The sequence below is a fragment of the Apteryx rowi genome, unplaced genomic scaffold, assembly GCF_003343035.1.
Source record: "Apteryx rowi isolate R43461 unplaced genomic scaffold, aptRow1 scaffold_6, whole genome shotgun sequence".
NCBI lineage: Eukaryota > Metazoa > Chordata > Aves > Apterygiformes > Apterygidae > Apteryx > Apteryx rowi.
The window spans coordinates 6152077-6174609 of record NW_020450871.1 but is presented as its reverse complement, the minus strand read 5'-3'; the positions used below and the strand labels follow the sequence as shown (position 1 = coordinate 6174609).

Genomic DNA, 22533 nt, shown 5'->3' with positions numbered 1-22533 from the left:
TCTTGCTTGGTTTTGTTGTGCAAAATTAGCTGAAGCTCCCCAACCTGTTCTTTCTTTATTTTTCCTTAAACTGTGTTTTAAATCACATATTTTGGGGGAGATGCATATGTTGTTCTGTATATATTAAGTCACAGGGTAGGAAGCTGAGTTGACACAAGTAATTGTTCTTTGTCGCATGTATGTGTTTTTGTTTTTTTTTCCTAACTTCTGCTGTGCTGGTTAGGTCAGGAGCAGGAATCTACTCTAAAACCTCCCAGTTTTCTTTGAAGTGTGCCAGTAATTTGTTCTTTGATCATAAAAGTTCTCCAATGGTTATTCTAGTCACTCCGATGGTTTGGTTTTGTTTGTTATCTCCAGACTGGGTATAGTACTTTTAATACTCACAAAAGCACTTTATTCTTGTAGTGGCTTTCATACAACAGTCTCAATGTATCACAAGTGTTTAGTTCACACTAACTGTAGCAACCTAATCTGTGTTTCTGTCTTGAGATCTGAGAATCAAGCTGGATTCTGAGTTAATTTGACCTGTAGAGTTTTAATACTTATCTTTTCAATTACACTTCCATAAGTCAGTGTGATCTGAGTATAGTAAACAATTTTCTTTACAGGCAGCTGACTCTTTCACTCTATACAGCCAACAGGATTAAAAATAGCTTGGAAAAATGTTTCTTAAAATGCGGATAGCTTTACTCCTCTATATTGAAACTGATGTGAGTTGAATGTGTATAAATACTGTAATTGCTGACATTTTTCTATCCCACTAGGTTTAATCTGAACCAAGTTTTCTAAAGTATTTATGCATCTAACCTGTTTGTTTAATGACATGGAAGAATTTTCAGCTTCTTGGGTGTTGACCAGGAAACAATATTGTTTGCTGCATACTTTATATTTGTAAAAAAGAAATGTCAAATTAAAAAGAAAAAACAGTGGAGTAAATTGAAAATGAGAAATTCATCTTTTCTTTTTAGTGCTTTGGTGGTTGTCTGTGGAAAACTCATTGCTCTTTTCATTGAGATGTTAATAAGGTTATTCAAAAGATGATGAGAGGGCAGCTGGTTAAGTCAGTAAGTGGATAGATGGTTCTCTTTTCAGAAAAGAAAAATGCCCACTTCTCTGTAGCAGAGGCCTTGAAAGGTCACTCTTTTTGCCCAATCCTGTGTTACCTGTTAAGCATGGATGATTAGATTTTACAATTGATCAGGCATTAAAATTGTTTATTTCGTGCACCCAAAATTAATTTTTACATGGGTTTTTATTTAATGTGTCTCTTATTTGGTTTTAATTTGCCCCATTCTTTTGGGGGAAGGATAGAGGGTAACTTTGTATATGTGGGTGAAAGTGAAAATTTTCAGAAAAAAGGTACCCCCTTTTCATCAATCTCAAGTCTTACAAGAAGATTGGAATGATCCTTAAATATATTAAAACCGTTCTTCTCTTTCTTTGTGAGAAGACTTTCCATTAAGCAATCGGTGTTTAGATGTTGCTTACAGAGACATTTAATTCGTATGATGTAACTCTTGATCTATGCGGAAAATGTGAAAAAACAATTTGTAAGGTAGAGCATTTTTTGTACTAATTACATATGCATGCATGCATAAGTGCATTTTTATATCTACAATATATAGGAATTGGGAATAGCAATTACTGCTGGAAGGAAGATGGAGGAAAATTTTCATGGAGAGAGAGAATGAAGGAATACATCATTCATGGCGTCATATGCTTTCTGGCTATGGAAATAAATGTACCTGCCATGAAACTTTCCACTTATATTAAAGCAGAGCAAACGCCATAAGGGTTTCAGGTCCACTCATGTCAGGCATTCTCTATATTTCTTAACTTGAGCAGTCCAAACTGTAAATGCCGTTTAGATGACTTTAGAATGCATTAAAGATATATCGTTCACTTGATTAATCACCTTATTAAAAATATTAAAAATAAAAAGTGTTCTGTTACTGTTTGTCATCTTTTTTTCATCGTAGGCAATTGAGACTGCTCTGGACTGTTTGAAGAGTGCTAACACTGAACCGTATTATCGGAGGCAGGCTTGGGAAGTAATCAAGTGTTTCTTGGTAGCTATGATGAGCCTGGATGATAATAAACATGCATTATACCAACTTCTTGCACATCCCAAGTATGACAATTCTTTAAGCATAAATGTGTATGTAAAATTTATAGTGTCTTTAGAGTAGCCTGATTTAGAGGCAATGGTTAGCCTGGGCAATGTATGGACTTTTTACCTAGTGGTTTATCCTGCTTCACTTTAAATTAATGTTGGACTTTCCTGTTATTGAGAGAAAGTTTTGGAATTTTCTCAGCACATTATTTTAGTGCAAATGATATGTTTCGTGCCTTAATTTTCTTCCTCTACTCTTAGTCCAATGTATAATCTGTTATATGTGAAGAGATCAAATTTTAAATTGTAATCATAATTTAATATATTTAAATAGTTGGCCTATTTGGGTACTTAACTACATTTGAAAAGTTAAATTAGACTGTGATATTCTTTATGTTGTTGTAACTTATTTTTGCCAAAGTGAAAGAGACATAAAATTCAGTTTCATAGTCACACATGTAGCTTATGTTTACAGAGTGATCAGTTTAACATATGACTTGATATTTGTTTTTAGAGTATGTGTTTTTTGTTTGTTTAATTTTTATAGACATTTTAAAACTTTAGCCACTGATATATAATGTGTTTATTGCTTTTAGATAACTTTTGACATCTTTACCCACTAAGTGTATGCTGACTTCTTGAGTCTTGCAGTGTAGTAAGTCTAGCTAAAGAGCATAGTGGCTTTTATAATTTGGACTTCTTAGACTTGACATAAATATAGCTTTGGAATGAATATGTTTTGTTGGGCAGTGATTTGATAAATAATGTTTCAATCTTGAAAGATTAAAATCAAATGTCATTTTCAAATAGGGAAAAATGTCAAAATACTGAAAATGACGTTCTGTAATTGAGTTGCAGCGTGATGCCCATATACCTATTATTTGTAATATATGTGGCTTCTTCTGAACCACTGGCTTTAAATGTTCGTGATGAAATTGAGCTATCCATCATGTTTGAGACCAGTGGTTGCCAAAATTAATACAGACTAAGTGAACTGGTCTAGCCCTATCAAAATGAGGGGAAAAGTGGAAAGCGGAGGAGTTAGGGAGAGCAAACTGTAAATTAAGTCCTTGATGATGTTCATGGTTGATCTGCCAGTACTGCAGTTTAGGATTATAATGAATTTAATTTTGTCTTTCAGCTTTACTGAGAAGTCTATACCCAGTGTAATTATTTCGCATCGGTACAAAGCGCAGGATACTCCAGCTCGTAAGACGTTTGAACAGGCACTCACAGGGGCGTTCATGTCGGCAGTCATCAAAGACCTGAGACCTAGTGCTCTGCCTTTTGTAGCCAGCCTAATCCGCCACTACACTATGGTGGCAGTAGCTCAGCAGTGTGGTGAGTAGCATGGAACAGAGATCATGGGGACCTTCATGAGAGGGGTGGAGAAGTTCATACTTTCTGTAGTAGTCATTTGTTTTAAGAAAGTCATGATATTGCAATGGCTGATATGTTTTTTTGTTGTTGTTGTATGGCTGAATTATGTTTCAGTTCTTTTGAGCAGAGAAGAATTATTAAGCACACTTTCAAAAACATCAACTAATGATAGTTCTAAAATACCAAAAGCAGATGAAATAATGTTTGTAACAGTGTCTACTTTCAGCGCATTTGTATAATTTGATACATATTTATTTTTGTGTATGGTTTTTAATTGGGTTGTTTCCCAGTTTTGAAGGGCACTTTTGAAGGACCATCAGAGGAACTAGGTAAACATTGTAGAGCATGGTGGTGTCTTGTATCTATGAAGTAAATTGTTTGGAGCTGGACTGTATGACTAGTAATTTGGGAAAAGACATATTATAAGCATTTTACTCCTCACTGTTGCTTTAATGTAACTTGACTTTCATAAGATTCTTCGTTTAATTAAATCTCCTTAGCAGACCTCTGCAGTGCATAGTCACTGAATGAGAGAAAAAAATACTCAAGTAGACGTAATCATTTTTCTTCTAAGACTGAAAAATGCCTTACAACCCATTTGTATGCAAATAGGCACAGTGCTTACTGGTTTTGCCATCAGCTCATCAGAGGAGTAGTAAAACCTAATTGAAAGACTATTCATACTGAAATATCCATTGTTTTTTCTTTGTTTTCTTTTTTTTCCCCCAATATAAATTACAGGTCCCTTCTTGCTGCAGTGCTATCAGGTTGGAAGCCAGCCTAGCACAGCCATGTTTCATAGTGAAGAAAATGGGTCGAAAGGCATGGATCCCTTGGTGCTTATTGATGCCATCGCAATCTGCATGGCATATGAGGAGAAGGAACTCTGCAAAATAGGAGAGGTGGCTCTAGCGGTGATATTTGATGTCGCAAGCATTATCTTGGGTTCAAAGGAAAGGGTAATGGAGCCTTTTTTTATTCATCTTGTTTCAGCCTCTTTAATTCTGCTTCTGAACTTTTGGAGGCTGTCAATGAGTTGAAAAAAACCTGAAGCATTGATACAGTTCTTTGTTTCCAGGCTTGTCAGCTTCCTTTGTTCTCCTACATCGTGGAACGTTTATGTGCTTGCTGTTACGAACAAGCTTGGTATGCTAAGCTAGGAGGTGTGGTGTCAATTAAATTCCTCATGGAACGGCTGCCCCTAATTTGGGTCCTCCAGAACCAGCAGACTTTCCTGAAGGCACTTCTCTTTGTTATGATGGATCTGACTGGAGAGGTATTTAATTGATGGATTATATTGACTAGTGTGGAGGAACTATCACTTTTGTTCTTAAATTCACGCAAATTGAAGTCTTGCTAATCTTGATTTTGCTTAACTTAAAAATGTATCACATCTGTAACAAGTGTGAGTGAATTTTAGTCATTTTAACTTAAACCAAGTCCTGAGATAAAGAATCAGATCTGTTTTTTCCAAGTAACTTTGTCAAAGTTGTTGGAATTGCATTTGCTTATTTCAGAGTAGAAATGTGCAAGTTGCGTTCAGATCAGTGAAAGAACATAAGATTCACTGTAACTTGCATGAAGAATACTATTTTTTTCTTCCTTCTGTGTTTGTTTAAAAGATGTTCATCTTATCAGAAAGCTGCATATAGCTTTACTTATAGGTACCTACAGAATTGGCTGCTTGACCTTTTCTCAGTTGTGAGTCATATGGTGACAACATTGCTTAGGTGTTCCAGCTCTTAGAGTTCATTTATAAAATTATGTTCCATTGCAGCTCATAATTTTTGAATGATTGGTGGGAATACCAGTTGAATATCTTAAGCTTTACATGTTTTTAGTCTTTTGCAGAGGATTCATCAAAATCAAATGCAAAGTTTGTTGTTGAGTAGTATGTAGATTTGTGATCTTTGTGTTCTGTATTTAAAAATAGAAAATCTATGATACCTTAGGTTTCCAATGGAGCAGTTGCTATGGCAAAGACGACATTAGAACAACTTCTGATTAGATGCGCAACTCCCTTGAAAGATGAAGAAAAAACAGAAGAAATCCTAGCGGCACAGGAAAAGTCTTTCCATCATGTGACACATGACCTGGTTCGAGAAGTAACGTCTCCAAACTCTACTGTGAGAAAACAGGCCATGCATTCGCTGCAGGTGCTTGCACAGGTCACTGGAAAAAGTGTCACTGTGATTATGGAGCCACATAAAGAGGTGAGAAGAAATACTTATGGAGAGTCCAAGTGAGTTTAAAGTTGTTTACCAGTTGTGTTTGCAAAATGCTTTTCTGACTGCATTTTCCCATATTAGTGAATTAAGCTCTTAGTGCTTTGATAGCATCTGTTTGTCATTTGCTAGGTTTCATTGTTCTAAATATACTGTAGCTGGAGTATTGTAGAGATTCATACAAATTGTGCCTGAGGGTTTTTTTAGCCAGTATTGGTAATGTCTTCTGTTCAAATTGATTTACTTCCTGAAATTATGGACTGCACATGCTCCCACCAATCAGACATAGGCTAGGCCAGGTAGCTACTGTATTTTGCATCATAATTTTGTGTCTCAAAATAAGAGACCCTGCTGTGCCTTTCCGTATCAGTTTTTCCTAATCAGGTTTTGCTGCATACTCCTCAAATCTAATATAGCATTCATTCTCTCGAAACTAGTGAAAATACATAAGCTCTAGGGCCACCACAGCATATAAAACTGTAGATGTTATTGTAGTAATTTGTGCATTTGCAGAGATGGCCTCTACTTAAGATCTTCTTTTGATAAAGGTGTTTATGGAGGAGAGTGATAAATTGTTGTAATGGAAAAACCTTACATGAATGTTTTCATTTTTCTGATATTTTAGGAGCTGAGAATAAGCTTGGTTTTTGACTTCAGTGTTTTTAAAGCTTAAGTCTATTTTTTTTTTTAACATTGCTTATACCATTATGTAAAGTTATTAAATATCATATATCTGTTCACAGAGAATCTGTAATAATTACAGATACTGAGTTGATTCACTAACTAACTGTGCATTAAATGAGTTCAGAGAAGTACTTTTCTTCCTTAGTGATTTCTGAAGAGACACATTTGGAGCTAGAGTAGCAAATGGATAAAAACACAGGGCCGTGGCCGATGATGTCTTTGTTGCTAGGTCTATGGGGTCATTTGAATAGGCTGCTAATTCAGTAATTTAAATTGTATTGTGTAGGTCCTCCAAGACATGGTTCCTCCTAAAAAGCACTTACTTAGGCATCAACCTGCAAATGCCCAGATTGGGTTAATGGAGGGGAATACGTTTTGCACAACCTTGCAACCTCGATTGTTTACCATGGATCTGAATGTTGTGGAACACAAGGTTTTCTACACAGAGGTACGCTCTTTCTCTAGTCTCATGTTTGAATGCAGATACTTAAGTAGTGCTGGTGTTAGAATTGTCAATGTTAAAAATCACTTTTTTCTGTGCATTTTAAACTTCCGCTGCAATGTAAGAATTTACCTTTTGAAACGTGAACTGATAAAGCTATCTGCCTTTGCCTGCAACTAAATACCTCTGGGCTGAGCAGAATGTTGTCATGCCTGTAAAATATGTTAAACCTTGATGTGATAGTCTAATAGCCCCAGCTTTCTTATTTAGGCCTTATTTTATGCACAATATGTGTACTAAATAAATTGTTGTGCCACCAAAACCTAAATATTGCTTGTTAAGGTTTTTGAGTCCCTTACAGTTCGTATAAAATCGCATCTAAAACTGATGTGTAGATTTAACTTAAACTGTTTATTTCCTTGATCTCATGACTGTATTGTCCACATATAAGTTCAGAAGGACTTTGATACCAACAGTAATTGCAATTAGGGAATAACTGCAGGTAGGGAGTGCGATTGTCAAGGCAAAGGACCCTGTATTTTTTCCTTAAGACAAAACCAAAGTGGTGTAGATCAAAAAATGGCTGTAGAGCTGAGAGCAATGTATTGGTACTGTGAAGATCTGAACCTTAATAGGGTTCTTTGATATAGATGCAACCTGAAAAGTGTTAATTTGCATAATTTCTGTTTCAAATGTTCAGTATTTTCTAACAAAAACATATGTGTATATTGAAAATTCTCCTTTGCAAAGAGGAGAGCTCTGTAGGAAAAAATTGACCCTCTGGGCGGTAGAATTACTGAAGGCATTTTGAGCAGATTTTTCTCTTATTAATCTCCTTCTGCTCTTTTACTCCTTTCTTCTACATCTTCAGTGGTGTCATTGCCATTCGGGAGCAGCCTTTGCTGTAGACTTAGTCTTTCACAACCTGTATTGCATAAGCTGTGTGTTTGCAAATTGACCAGCTGGATATTGGCAAACAAAATGTCAAATGGATAATTTTTGCCTGACTTTCCTTCAGTGGCAGGGTTAATCAGTTTTCTTGCCTCTGGCTTACCACCACATTTCATGGAAACTTGTACTTCTATTTTTAGTAAGGTTTTTGCCCCTCAGTCAAATTTGGGGATCAATTAGCGTAAATGAACCCAGCTCTTTGGGGAAACCAGGCTAAAAAGGTAGCCGATAAGACTGTTTCAAACATCATTCACAATGCTAGGCTAAAATGTTTTTGTTGTTGTTGTTGTTGTTGTTTTTGTGCCCTTTCCCCTCTGCCCCCCCCGCAGTTGTTGAATTTGTGTGAGGCTGAAGATGCTGCCTTAATGAAGCTACCGTGTTACAAAAGTCTGCCATCGCTCGTACCTCTTCGGATTGCAGCCTTAAGTAAGTTCCTAAACAAAATTTGATGCAGATAAGTGTTCTTGTGAGCAACAGGGAGGCTTCTGTCCAGGATCAGCTGAAAACTTGAGAGCATGAGAACTGATGACTGTTCTCTAGAGGTCACGGTTTAATGGGAAAGTGTCCCTTATGTCTTAATGAATAGGATTTGGTTCCTGAAGTTAACCCAAAATATTTTTAGAATATTTATATAATATAGCACTAGGAAAACTTTAAAACACTGTTAATAGAACTTCCATTCTTTTTTTAAATTTTATGATGTCTGTTGCTTCTGGCAAAGCATGCTAAACTTTAGCTGTCAGTAATTTAAGATGAAATAAGTTTAAGTTTGAAGAGAATAAATGTAGAATTAGGATTTTTTTTCCCCCTCTCTTTTGAAAATGAGTTAACAAAGAGAACAAATTTACTTTGATTTTGCAGATGCTCTAGCTGCCTGCAATTACTTGCCTCAGTCGAGAGAGAAGATCATTGCTGCACTCTTCAAGGCACTTAACTCAACAAATAATGAACTGCAGGAGGCAGGAGAAGCATGCATGAGAAAGGTTAGTGCGTTTAAAACAATGCTGCTTTGAGGCTGCTGTTCTTTCTGCTTTACTTCCTTGGTACAAAGCTTCTTGGGAAATGTCTCTATAGGGCTTGATGGCTGCTCTGCTAAGTTTCATTAGTGGCACCACTGTAATTAAGTTTTTGTCAGACGTGTTTTTTGAGGGGTTTGAACTTAGCCATAACAATTTTCTTCTGGTTGACATTAACATTGTAAGCTCTTGCCCAAGTACCATGGTGCTTTCTCTCTCTGTTTCCCTTGCTCTCTCTCTTTTTATTTGTTTATTTTATTTATTTATTTTTAATGGAAAATATATTTTCTCAATAAAAAGTGTCAGTCTTTCCCAGCAGTCTCAAAAATGTGCATGTATGGGTTTATTTTAAAAGCTTTTCTTGTGCTTCTGTTCCTAAAAGAAGTGGGGTGTAGAGATGCCGTGGCTGGTTTTGGAGGCGGCAGCAATGCAGCAGAGAGGCTCTGCCCTGCAGTGGGGCTGGTGCCTTAGGGCACAAGGCTGCAGCTCTGCTGTTTGGGGTCCCAAACTGCATCTGTCCTGTGGGTGCCAGCTTATAGTGTAAAGCAGTTGGAGGGACGGGGAAAAGGATGTCCCCTCATGATGATCTGTTGCCTGATAAATATGCTTAGTTCTAATTTGGCAAGATTTTAATAGTTAGACAAAAAATAGAAAATGTAATTAAAAATATTAACAACCTTTTTGCAAGGAGGTGTAGGTGGGGTGGCATGTCACAGGGAAAGTAAGTACAGTAATGCTGACCGTTTACTTTTGTTTATGCCACTGAGTGGTCTGAAGTCAGATATCTTCATTTCACTCTGGCCACGAGAGGGAACGTACTCACTGGTTGTGGTTTGCTGACAGTTCGGTCTGGAAGGGGTACAAGAGAGCAACTAAGGGCTGCTCTGACCTATGCCTGTGGTATAAGATTTCTTGATCGTTTCCATCACCTTTTCCTGTGATGAATCTGTGCCCACACAGCTTTTGATCAGAACAGCAAATATCCTGTCTGGTTGCTTGCAGCCAGATTCTCCTGAGTTTTTGTGTAACTCAGGATGGATGCAGGTTTTAACAGAGAAATTTGCTGTGTTGCCTTCAGCCAGCTTCACAGCCAAATCTTAATAAAGTGGTTTCTAAGTCGTTTGTCCATAATTTTATATTTTATTTATAATATGGCAGTTTTTTTAATCCTTGTCTGTAATTAAGTTCTGCTTAATTATTTTACAGAATATCCTACTATGCATCGGGAATACCTAAGTACTTCCTGAATCCATCCTGCCATCATATATATTTCCAGTAATAAATGGCATTTAAACCATCGCATTCTGAAAGTACAAAATAAAATAAGCCAGCAGAATTAGTTTTAAGTAATGTACTTGCACAAAAATAGCCAACGTGTTCCTCCTCATTTTAATTCTTTACTCTCTTGCAGTTCTTGGAAGGAGCTACAATAGAAGTAGATCAAATTCATACACACATGAGACCATTGCTTATGATGTTGGGAGACTATCGAAGCTTGACCCTGAATGTTGTGAATCGTCTGACATCTGTCACTAGACTTTTTCCAAACTCTTTCAATGATAAATTCTGTGATCAAATGATGGTAAGCCTATTCATGTTCAAGGTGTCAAAGAAAAATGCAATAGTGATTTAATTTATATATTAAAATAGGAGTTTTTCCCAATTACTAGGAAAAAAAAAAGTATCTTTAAACATTTGCATGGTTAAAATTTGAGGTAATTTCTAAAGACCTACGAAAGCAAGAAGTTAGGAGATGTTTTCTTCAAGTGAATTCATACCTAATGATGCTCAGGTCTGCTTGGACCAAATTGCTCTTTCAACAAGGTGCCAGCAGGATTGTATACCAAGGAAACCCTTGAAAGCATGCTTTATTTTCTAGTAGGCTAAGTTGTTTTGGCTTTTTTTTGATTTATAAAATGATGGAAGATATTGCCTTTCTTACTTTATTTGGAATTTTTAAAGTGGGTGGAATTCTCTGTCCATTTTTACAGTTTTTTAAATATGAAAATGAATATGTATCATGCAAAATGTTAAACAAGTATGAACCTATCACCATTGCATATCGAACTTCATTTTTTTTATGCCTTCTGATCTATGTATGTAGTCTCATATCTCTTGCTCTCTTGAATAGGGAAAGAACTTAGCAAATTGTAAAAGTCAACAGATGAAGCTTAAGTTGCAAGTGATAAAAGTAGTTTAGGAGATGAAGGCTTCTTAATTCATTAAATGTCATAGTTGCGTGTTCCGTATAAAAATCAAACTGGTGGCAACTTCAGGGTTTGTTGTTCCTGTGCAATGCTTTACATGTTATGTATATAAAAAATGCTTTTTAATAACAATCCCTCGCAGTCTCCTGTTCARCCCCGCATAGGGTTATGATAATGCCCTGATCCTGAAATGATACAGATAGGTTTCACATCCAAAATGAAAGTTGCGGTCTTCTAATAGATTAATGACAACTTTCTTAGGTGATGTTGCTACCTCTTTGGTTTGGAAAGTGTTTAACAACTCTTGCATTGTGAACCATATTATTTCAAATAGTAAATGAACTTTTTCAGCTGAGGGAACAAAAATAACTCTGATTTTTCTCTTTGTTTCCCTCAAACAATCATTCCTGCCTCTACTTTTTCTTTTCTTGATGTATTTGCTGTCACTTGCTAAAATGGAGCAGTAAAAGAATAATGCAAATTAGCTTAAAAAAAACTTTTTTATTATTTTTTAATAGCAACACCTGCGTAAATGGATGGAAGTGGTAGTTATTACACACAAAGGAGGACAGCGGAGTGATGGAAATGTAAGTTAATGAATGCTTTTATGGGGGAAGACAATGCAGAAATCAACTGCCTAAATGTTTAGGAAATACAGAACTCATTCAGTTGTAAATGTTACCATAACTCGTTACACACTGATGTTTTGTTACAAGTAAATGAAATTATTTATTGAATATTTGTAACAAATCTTAGTAAAAGAAGCTTCTTACCCTTGGGGTACATTTCCTTTAGAGCCTACTCTACACAGGTTTGTGTAGGGAAAGCCTATTGATTTTGCAGGGGTTTCTGCTTAGAAATCTCTTCTTCATTGGAATGGATGATGACCTCAGTGGCATCATCCCTCTTTTTTCATTAATATGTTTGATGTTCATACCATATTCTTGTGAAAATTATACAAAACAACAACATCATCCCAGTTAATTTTAAATCTGATCTGTGAAAGCTAATTCTATATTTACTAGTTGAGATTGCATAAAAATCTCCCTGCCCCAGTCAAACTAGTGGTCTGGATGTTGAACTATGGGAACCTGATCAATTTTTTGGTAAGGAGGAAATTGCATAGCTTAATGACAACAGTGTGTGTTCTTCGATGATACTGCACTTAAGGGAATTCCTGCTTCAGTGCTGTACATGTAGATTGCCAGAAGTTCTGTAATTCTATTAAGATGTCATTAATAATTTATATTAAGTGTTGAGATTTATTATTGCATGAACTAGGAAAGAATTGGAGGGGAATTGTATTAATTTCTTTGTTTTTCAAATTAGAATGGAATTAGTTTGGCTTTTTATTTCTCTCAAAACAGAAATTGTTTAATGGCTTTTCATTACTCTTTCCTGTCGTTGCAAAGAGTTTTTACATCTAAATTTAGTCATTGCTTTGTATTTGACCTAGATATTCTCTAATGGAGTAGAATTTGTTTCTTATATTTAAAATTAGAAATGGTTACTGTCTGCACATTTTTCAGTTAAACACTAATGTTTTATTCAAGTCAGTGTAGTTTTAAGGCCTTCATATTCTTCTGGAATTTGCTTTTTCTCAAACATAAAAATTACAGTTATTGTGCAGATCTTTATATAGCAGTAGTCTTTCAAACCACAGTGGGGCACCACTATAGCAGTTTTTAGTTGTCCTTGAATCATAGGCCTGAATCACATTTAATTGTGAATTCTTTTGCTTTTAGTGTCTTCTGTCATAGTTAATGTTTTCTATGTAGTTCTGTGTTTAGTCTCCCAAACGTGCTTTTTTTATTGTTGGTTTAAAGTCTGTGTTGGGGGGAGGTACGCATCGGAAACATAAGAACAAATCTAGTGACAAATCTTGAGGGAGGAGAGAAGTCTGTGGAAACACTTTCAAACAGAACTGTGCGACTACAAAGCTGATTGAAATATTACTTCTTTTTTCCTGTCGTTCCTTTAAAGTTTTCTTAGAAATAAAAACTATAGGAAACTGAAGGAGGGCACAGACGGTATGATTTAGATACACTGGTTATGGCAGTCTGTGTTCATAGGTCCATGCTGGCAATGTGCTGTAATTGTAATGACATCTTCCAACTGTGGAAAAGACTAGGATGGTGAAACTGGTGGTTAGAGTTAGTTGTAGCTGGCCTTTCACTTATTCTGGGTTCTTCTTGACCATAGGAAGATCCCCAAATCTCACGTGTGCACATAAAAGCAATGTTGGGGAGTGCTTCTCAAGTGGGTTGCGTCATTCAGACTGAGTGGTTTGATCTAGGCGCTGTTAAGCTCAGCGGAGGATGGAAGTGGTCAGGAAACCCTTATGTTTGCTAGGTGAATTAATACAGAGTAGTATTACTGTAAATTTTTTGACATAAACGATTTTCATCTCTCTCAGCTGCACATTTTGAAGGTGCCATTTTTGAACACTCTTGCTTTGGTGGTAGTGTTGTCATGCAGTTCTTTGGCATCACGCACATAGTGGCTAGTCGGCAAGGCCTTTTAATGCAGCACGCTGTGCTCCAAATGTCGAAAGAATGAGCTTCCTAACGTAAAGAAACGGCAGTTCTAAACAAAGTAAATACTGCAGACATCTCGGTTAAAACTGGTGCATAATAATTAACAACTTTTGTAAAGATCCATATTGATGCCAGAACAACTAAGTGCTTGATTCACCTAAATCATTTTGCAATAGTCCTAGTGTGTTCTTGAATTGCCTTGACTATTTAAATAAATGAGCAAATAAATAGTATTTTAGGTAGAAATGAAGATTTAGTTCATTGGCACAATAATCTAAATCTTTGATTTAAATCCCTTCTTCTCTTCCCTACCTCCCCAATTAAAGGCCTATTTTTAGGTCATATTCAGTAGTGGAAAGATAAGTTTTGAGCAGATGGAGCCACGACCTCTCACTCTAATGAGCAGTGGTGCCTCAGTGGAAAATCTCCACTAGCATTTATAAGAAGGACTTTTGTAGCTTGGTAGTTCAAATACTGGAAGTGGTCTCATAATCGATATTGGACAGCTTTGTCTTTGAAGATAATATAATATTGTTTCCCCTGTTTTAATCATTTCTAATATCTTTTTATTCTGCACAAATACTTGGGAAGCTATGTATAAGCAACGTACAGGTAGAAAAAAGACTGCTTTTTGTCCCCATTCTTAGGAGAGCAATTTTGAGAGTGGGAGATGGTTGTGTCTCCACTCCTTCAGCCTGCGCTGAAAATCCAGCCCTAACTTCAGTGCTGGCCGCAGTCTGAAGAATAGCGTATACTGATGTGTTCATTTATTTCATGTTTTTGTGGGGTTTTTCTTTTCATGCTGTGCCTTCTGTTTTGGTTCAGCCTGCCGCGGAAGGGGTAGAGGTGAGAAACTCAGTGGAGGCACCAGGAAGTTCTTTGTTGTTGTGTTTTGGTTTTTTACTGTGACTTGTTAGTTTTATTGTTGTGTTTTGGGCAGAGTGCATTGTGCCTTTGAGTGCAGTGCTGTGCGTTGTCCCATGTTTGTCTGTGGCACAGGTGTTTTGATAACGTTGCTGTTGAGGATGTTAAGCATGTTTGTACTAGGAAGAGCAGGAATTTTTTTTCTTTTTTTTCTTTTTTTTTTTTTTTTTTTAAAGACTTTTTTTTTTTTTGGTTTTTTTTTTTTTTTTTTTTTTTTTTTTTTTTTTTTTTGAAAGCACTTATGTCTTGATGGATTTTGTGTGTGTTGTTCTCAGTCCTGCACTTCAATTGGACAGAGTAGTCCTTGGGGTCTCTCTAGGCAGATCACATTAAAAGAGTGGGGCTTAATAATTATTGTCTAAATTCAGCTGAGGAAGCACAATCCATTTGAAAATATTCCATTGTATCCTGTGTATTAGAAATGAGGTTTTAGAAGGATGTTGAGGGTGTTGTGGGTTGGTTTGTTTTCTTCTGTCTTTCTACTAAAAAAACCCCACAGTCTGGTTAACTGAAGTATAGTTCACATTTAAAATTACACAATAAAAGAAAAAAAAATGTTTGAAAGAATTTAATATCTGGGGGGAGAACTTTCTTTAAAGTAGCCAGCTGTTTGCAAGGTCTCTAGAGCAGTGCTGGGAGAGCGCTGTGTGCCCGGTGCTTCGCCACCAGCCGGTGGTCACGGGCTGTTTGCAGGAGATGACTTCAAAAGGGAGCTCCGGCCCGTCGATGCGGCAGGGAGCGCCCCGTGACTCCCCTCGGCACCCTTGCCAGGGTGCAGAGCCCACCTCTGCCCGTAAAATACCACTATCCTGACACAGTAAATAAAATAAAAGCATGGCATTACAAGCGGGGGAAGGAGAGACAAATTCCACAAGACAAATTTACTCCGTGCATCATGGTAAGTAGATGTTAACCCCTTGCTCTTGGTTGCCGGCTATGCCAATATAGAGAGGAAAAGAAAATGGTAGGAGAGGGGATACTATGTTCATATATTTTGCTGGCAATATTAAATTGCTCATGTTTCTTTTTACCTGTAGGAAATGAAGATTTGTTCAGCAATCATAAATTTATTTCATCTGATCCCAGCCGCCCCGCAGACTTTGGTTAAACCTCTGCTGGAAGTTGTGATGAAAACAGAACGAGCAATGTTGATTGAGGTAAAAGTGGAAATTAACATTGATAATTCTTTTGCTTTCTAATATTTTTAAGTATATTTTGAATTTTTGACATGCTGGTACAGGAATGTTTGATATAAAAGTTGGTTTTAAAAAACAATCCTCTCCAAACCTCTTAGGCAGAATTAACGCTTTATCAGGCTTCTAAAAGCAATTGTTAAAATTGTCAATAAATTCTCAGCATGGAAGTTCTAAACATTTAGTATCTGCGTAAATGCCAAATTAAGTACTTTTCTGAGTGCTAGTAAATTAATAGACAAATAAAAAAACACTCAACACTGTGCATTTTTCATTTAAGCATTTTGAATCTTTCAGGCTGGCAGTCCGTTCAGGGAACCACTGATAAAATTTCTGACACGTCATCCATCCCAGACTGTTGAACTGTTCATGATGGAAGCCACTTTAAATGATCCACAGTGGAGCAGAATGTTTATGGTAAGCTGTGTGGGAAAGGGAAGAAGTAAAAACCTAAATCTTCACAAATCTGATGAATCAGAAGTTTTTGATTTACTTTTTTTCTATCTTTGTTTGTTTGTTTTTCCTCCCATACGACCTTACAGTCCTTAATCATAGCCTTATTCTGACTGCAGGGTGCCTGTTCCATGTTTTGTATTTGTTTTTCCTGAACAGATTTCATGCCTTTCCAGATTATGTAGGATTATCACTGAAGTTGTATAGGCTACTTTTATATATAAATAAATAACATATAACCTATACAGCTACGGTGATGAATATAAAAACTACAGGATGAAACAGCCTTATATGATTTGCTTTTAAAAGTTATTATTAAAATTATTTCTTCCCCTTCTTCAGAGTTTCTTAAAGCATAAAGATGCCAAACCTCTGCGAGATGTACTGGCAGCTAATCCAAACCGATTTATTACTCTACTGTTACCTGTTGGTACCCAAGCAGCCGTTAGACCTGGTTCTCCAAGCACTACTACAATGCGTCTTGATCTTCAGTTTCAGGCTATCAAGGTATTCAATTTTTCTTTTTTGTCTTTGCATGGATAGTTAAAATTTCTTTAGAATTGGTTGGGTGTATGTGCTTTCAGGTGTGTATGTATTTTTTTGCATTATAGCTCATAGAAAAATACTTGTAGAATATAGTATGTATGTAGTCAGCGTTTTATGCTAGGAAAGAAAAAGAGAATCCAATGAACTGTACTTTTTTTAAAATCGACTAAGGTTCAAGAAGTAAACTGATAGCAAGGGAAGCTTTCTTTTAAAAGCTCCTTTTAAAATCATTCTAAACTAGTTTTTGTTTGACTTTTCTTTGGATGATTTTAGAACCTGAAATCGACTTGAAACAGATGCTTTTTTATCATTGTTGCTACTGACAGATCTGTTGCATGTTGACAGTGCATTTGTCTTGTTTTGCTTTTGACAGATCATAAGTATTATTGTTAAGAATGATGAATGTTGGTTAGCAAATCAGCATTCCTTGGTGAATCAGTTGAAACGTGTATGGGTGAGCGAAGCTTTTCAGGAGAGACATCGTAAGGAGAATATGGCTGCAACAAATTGGAAAGAGCCTAAGCTATTGGCATATTGCTTATTGAATTACTGCAAGTATGTAGAACCATTTATTTTCTATAGCTCATGTACTTTTTAAAGTTATTTTGAAAGTATTATTAAGATATAAAGATGTACTAAAAAGGGACTGCAGTTATTGAAGATAAGGTTTAATCTAAGGTATTTCGTAATATTGCCATTAGCTCTAAAACCATACCTTTTGCACTGCCTCCTGTTGACTGTCTGCTTGTTAAGCCAATATTAGTTTCTTTATCAAATTACAAGTGTAGTAGTTCGATAGATGGTTTTTCACAGAAGGTTTTTGTGTGTTTTTACAGAAGGAATTATGGCGATATAGAGTTGCTCTTCCAGTTGCTTCGGGCTTTTACGGGTCGTTTTCTCTGCAATATGACTTTCTTGAAGGAATACATGGAAGAAGAGATCCCCAAAAACTACAGTATATCCCAAAAACGGGCTTTGTTCTTCCGGTTTGTAGACTTCAATGACCCAAACTTTGGAGATGAGCTCAAAGCCAAGGTAACTAAAGTGATTAAATCAAAGTAGTCTGGTATTTAAGTTTAATTTTCTTCTTGGGAACTAGGGCAGCAAAACTCACTTACCTGAATGTCAATGAGTTTGATAATTGGCAGAGCCATTTAAGTGAAAATATCATACCTGAGGAAGAGCAATAATAAACAGAGACAGCAATTCATCTTGCTTTCAACACTGGCTCTTTTAGTTTACTCTTTCTAAGAATCTTTGCCCTTGGAAGGGGGAAAGAGGGGTGGGGGGAAGATCTGTGTATATCTGTTTCTTAAGGTTTTACCTGTAGCTTCTTTTTGGAACCGAATGAACGTGTCTAACATGCAGGTTTGCATGCAAAATAAGTTGAATGGTGACTGTCATTTAGAGAATGCAGTAGTCTAGTATAACTGTCTTGTGTTTCTGTTCTGTAGGTGTTGCAGCATATCCTGAATCCTGCTTTCTTGCACAGTTTTGAAAAGGGAGAAGGCGAACAGCTTTTGGGACCCCCAAACCCAGAAGGAGATAATCCAGAAAGCATCACTAGTGTTTTTATAACAAAGGTAACAATACTTGTTTATGTTAAAGCATTTGAAAATTAAGGTGAAATTGAAAATTGTTCCTCTCATTTGGCTTTTGAATCCTGATTTGAGTTACTTTTGCAATTTCAATGTATTATGATCAGTACTATGAAATCATATCATAAAACTTCAAACTGTTGTGAGATCCATCAATCATCAGTAGGATTAGACTACAACACTCAATTTACTTGTGATATTCCTGGGATTTGAATTTCTTTCTTTAGAATTGGAGCCTATATGGTTGTAATCCCAGCCTTTCAATAAGCAAAGTTTTCTATGATTGAACATGATTATCTTTGTAGCTTATTTGGATTTCCTTGAACCAGTCGGCAATTATAAAATGGATGTTGTTGCAGATGAGGTTTTTTTTAGGTTGGCTCTTTGGAAGTTCCTAGATGTGTTGGTTATTAAAATGTTCTCACCTCAGGAGGTGGTTTTATGGATCTTGACCTGAACTGAAAAAGTGGTTTTAAGTATTAGTCTTAAAACAAAAAAACAAAAAACCCCCCAAAATTAAAAAATAAAAAACCCCTGACTGTTCTTATGGATGATAATTTTTTTTTCCTCCTATTTTCCCCTTTCGTCATCCCTGGGACTAGGTACTTGATCCAGAAAAACAGGCAGACATGCTGGATTCTCTGAGGATATATCTCTTGCAGTTTGCCACGCTTCTGGTTGAGCACGCGCCACATCACATTCATGACAATAACAAAAACCGCAACAGCAAACTCCGACGCCTGATGACTTTTGCTTGGCCATGCCTCCTGTCGAAGGCATGTGTGGACCCAGCATGCAAATACAGTGGCCATTTGCTTTTAGCACACATCATTGCAAAATTTGCCATACATAAGAAGATCGTGCTGCAGGTATTGACAGTTTGCTTGTATTCATACACCTAAGGAATGCTGATAAGTTTTGTAGTTTCTTTTATTTTATAATGCAGAGTAGGGGGTGTAGAGTATTTTTGGATACTTGGTATATAAGGAATAAGTAAACTTGTACTCAACAAGCAAGTGCAGAAGCAACAAGTTTAAAATTAATATGGATTTCTTTGGGGATAGGAGAATATAGAAAGAAGTTTGAAGCCAGGTGAATAAAGAGAGAGGAAGGGGACAATAAAAAGTAGTCTTTTGTTGAATTAACGGATTTGGCAATGTTTCTTCATTTAAGAGAGACAGATATTTCACCTGAGATAGGGAGTGGGGACCAAAGGAAAACTTCAATTTGGTCAGTGGAGAAGAACAAAGAAAAAGGGAGGTAAAGGAGATGGAAGCATATGTTCAACAAAATATCATTGTACATATACCAAACTGTGAGTCTTTAGAAAAAAATTATGTTGTTTAGAAGAAGACATATGGTGTAGTTTCTTCTTTTTATAAATGCTTTATTTTTGTAAATATATGTAAGGTTGATCAGAAACATTTCCTCTTAGGTTTTTCACAGTCTTCTAAAAGCTCATGCCATGGAGGCTCGAGCTATCGTCAGGCAAGCAATGGCTATTCTGACTCCAGCTGTGCCTGCTCGCATGGAGGATGGACATCAGATGCTGACTCACTGGACACGAAAAATCATTGTAGAAGAGGGTCATACAGTTCCACAATTAGTGCACATTTTGCACTTGATAGTACAACATTTCAAGGTACTTGTACCATTTATTCTGGTAGTCACTGTATCATAAGTATTAAGGAGGTAAAGTGCAGTGTAATTAAAAAATAATATAATCCTGATTATATGGCTTAGTTTCAAAAGGCATCAGCTGTCTGCAAATGCATTTGATTAAAACTGAAAATGCCTATTACGAACAATGTTATATGACAAATTCTGAAGTATTCTTTTTTTTCTCAGTTTTGATTACGTTGTTTGTCAGTCCCCTTTTTGTTCAAATGTCTTTTGTATCACTTTGGTATTTGTACAAGCTGTCTTGGTATGGCTTTGTAAGCTGCCAAACAAGCTCCCCAAAGAGCACGTTTTTGAAATGTCAATTCAATTTAAGTGAAAGATCAGCCTGGCCTTACCCCAAATAAGCCTAAAAATGAGCTTGCATGTGGAACACAACTGTGTAATTGGTAGCTGCTTGGGTACTAGTGGAGCAGTGTGAAGTTAAGGACTGAAGCTGGGGGTGGCTCGTTGCAATACAGAAGAGTTGATAGGTATGTTTCTTCAGACTGGCTTTGGGTCAAGCAAGTAATATATACATTGTTTTTTGAAAATTGGAATGCTTAATTTAGTTTAGAAAGATCTTATTTAACTTGTTTAAGCTTAGACACAAGACTTTTCCTTAAGTAGTGGAAGAATGAGCTTTATTGTTATTTTGATTGCTAAAAGTCTCGAGTAGAATACTGTCTTGCTGCAGTATAGCTTCCCTAAGCACACGCTGTTTGTTTTTCCCCTTGTCACAGTTGTGACTTTGAGTTTGCCATTCCATTGCATTTCTGCTTGTTTAGTTTTATAGTGACCGAACTTGGAACTTGAGAGGTCAGATGAAACTCTGCAAGACTAATTCAGTGCATGCTCGTTAACAGTGCTCATTAACAGAGTTGTGAAGGTTCTTTAAGTTATTTTTTAAAAAAACTCTCTTCGTCCTCAGCCTCCAATAACATCTTCCAGTAGTTCTTGAGTTGTTTGTTCGACTTTGTGCATTCTGTGGGGTTAACTATGGAATTTTTTATCTCCAGCTGATGTATGTTGGGAAACATTAAACAGATTGGGGAATACTGAAAAATTTCAAAATAGGAACATTTTTGAAAATACAAAATAAAATCATTAGCAAAATATGCCCCAAAGTTCTAGGTAGCTTTCTTTCATATGAATTTTATTTTCTTCTTGACTTTAAAGTATGTTAAGATTTTTATTTAAAAAAAAGTCACCTTTTAGGAAGAAAATATAGAAAAAAATATCTGAGTATTTTCAAATGTGAATTGTAGTATTCTAAAAGCATTACCAAAAAATGGGAATGACTGGTCCTTGAAAAAAATCATATATCTGCAAAAAAAATCTTCATTTGGGCACATGAAACCAGTAGTTACTACTGAAAATTGTAGCCAAAATTTTATTTTCAAAGTACCAACTATTTTTCCTAATTGCAAAACAGTGAACATGGTACAGATTTAGCACACTTTAGGATTAAAGACTATTTACTACTTTGCTTTAACTTTATTTCAATAATGTATTTTTTTTATAGAGTGTTATTGGCTTTGGCTAACACAGTTGTGAAACCATCTTTTCAGGTTTATTATCCAGTGAGACATCACTTGGTTCAGCATATGGTTAGTGCCATGCAGAGACTGGGCTTCACTCCCAGTGTTACGATTGAGCAAAGAAAATTAGCTGTGGATCTTGCTGAAGTAGTTATTAAATGGGAATTGCAAAGAATTAAAGACCAGCAGGTAGGAAGTCTAAATAAACTGGTAAAGAATGAACTGTTATACTGTTAAATGCTTTTTTAACATGCACATTGCTGATATTTCAGCCAGATTCAGATATGGATCCAAGTGCAAGCGGAGAAGGAGCAAGTTCTACCTCATCGGCTGTTAAAAGAGGATTGTCCGTTGATTCTGGCCAAGAAGTGAAACGATTCAGGACAGCTACTGGAGCAATAAGTGCTGTAAGAAAAGTTCAGGTTTTGTTCAGAGACTCTGAAGTTATAACCTGCATTGACTAAGCAATTTAGTTTACTTGTTTTTCCACACAGCTTGTAACTCCTTGAATTCAAATTTGCACTCTTAGAAAATATTTTAACTGTTTTCTGCTTGTTGTTGCCCTTCTCACAACGTTGGTTATGGGTTTTGTGTTTTGTATACATGCAGGTGTTTGGACGTAGCCAGTCATTGCCAGGAGCTGATGCCCTTCTTTCCAAGCCAATTGACAAGCAGCATACGGATACAGTGGTCAACTTCCTGATTAGGATTGCTTGCCAGGTAGTATACTTATTCTGATATGCAAATACTGGTATAGCATTAGTAGCCAAAACTACAAAAGCCTCTCTTCATAAGAGTGCTTTCATGCTGGAATTACTCTACTGTTTATATATTTGCTTTCTTCTGCTGGAAGGCTAGAAAATTTAATATGAAATTGCACAAAAAGTAAAATATTTTTATTTTAATCAAGGAAAATTTTGAATTTTGTAACCATTTTCTGCAAATTTTTCATTTCACAAATGATGGATATTCATGTGAGAAGCATGCTTTAGTCGCCTACATGGCATTGTATGTTTGTGGCTTGATGCAAGGAGCATGAGCTTTGAAAATCAACCATAAATGCA

At 36.2% G+C, this 22533-nt stretch overlaps 1 protein-coding gene across 11 annotated transcripts in view; it reads left to right on the top strand.

Annotated features, from left to right (window-relative positions):
• Positions 1–22533, top strand: part of TRRAP (transformation/transcription domain associated protein) — a 100964-nt gene that overhangs the window by 21792 nt on the left and 56639 nt on the right. For 7 of the 11 annotated variants that reach the window (XM_026083031.1, XM_026083029.1, XM_026083033.1 and 4 more), the window contains exons 21-41: positions 1980–2158; positions 3255–3454; positions 4235–4452; positions 4572–4769; positions 5446–5706; positions 6689–6850; positions 8125–8221; positions 8657–8778; positions 10223–10393; positions 11537–11605; positions 15517–15636; positions 15970–16089; positions 16468–16632; positions 17045–17226; positions 17508–17706; positions 18126–18254; positions 18872–19138; positions 19705–19911; positions 21500–21658; positions 21742–21876; positions 22079–22189. In XM_026083031.1, coding sequence (XP_025938816.1) covers positions 1980–2158; positions 3255–3454; positions 4235–4452; positions 4572–4769; positions 5446–5706; positions 6689–6850; positions 8125–8221; positions 8657–8778; positions 10223–10393; positions 11537–11605; positions 15517–15636; positions 15970–16089; positions 16468–16632; positions 17045–17226; positions 17508–17706; positions 18126–18254; positions 18872–19138; positions 19705–19911; positions 21500–21658; positions 21742–21876; positions 22079–22189 — 3471 coding nt within the window. The remainder of the gene's footprint in view (positions 1–1979; positions 2159–3254; positions 3455–4234; positions 4453–4571; positions 4770–5445; positions 5707–6688; positions 6851–8124; positions 8222–8656; positions 8779–10222; positions 10394–11536; positions 11606–15516; positions 15637–15969; positions 16090–16467; positions 16633–17044; positions 17227–17507; positions 17707–18125; positions 18255–18871; positions 19139–19704; positions 19912–21499; positions 21659–21741; positions 21877–22078; positions 22190–22533) is intronic. The other 4 variants (XM_026083040.1, XM_026083035.1, XM_026083030.1 and 1 more) reach the window with 2 other exon arrangements.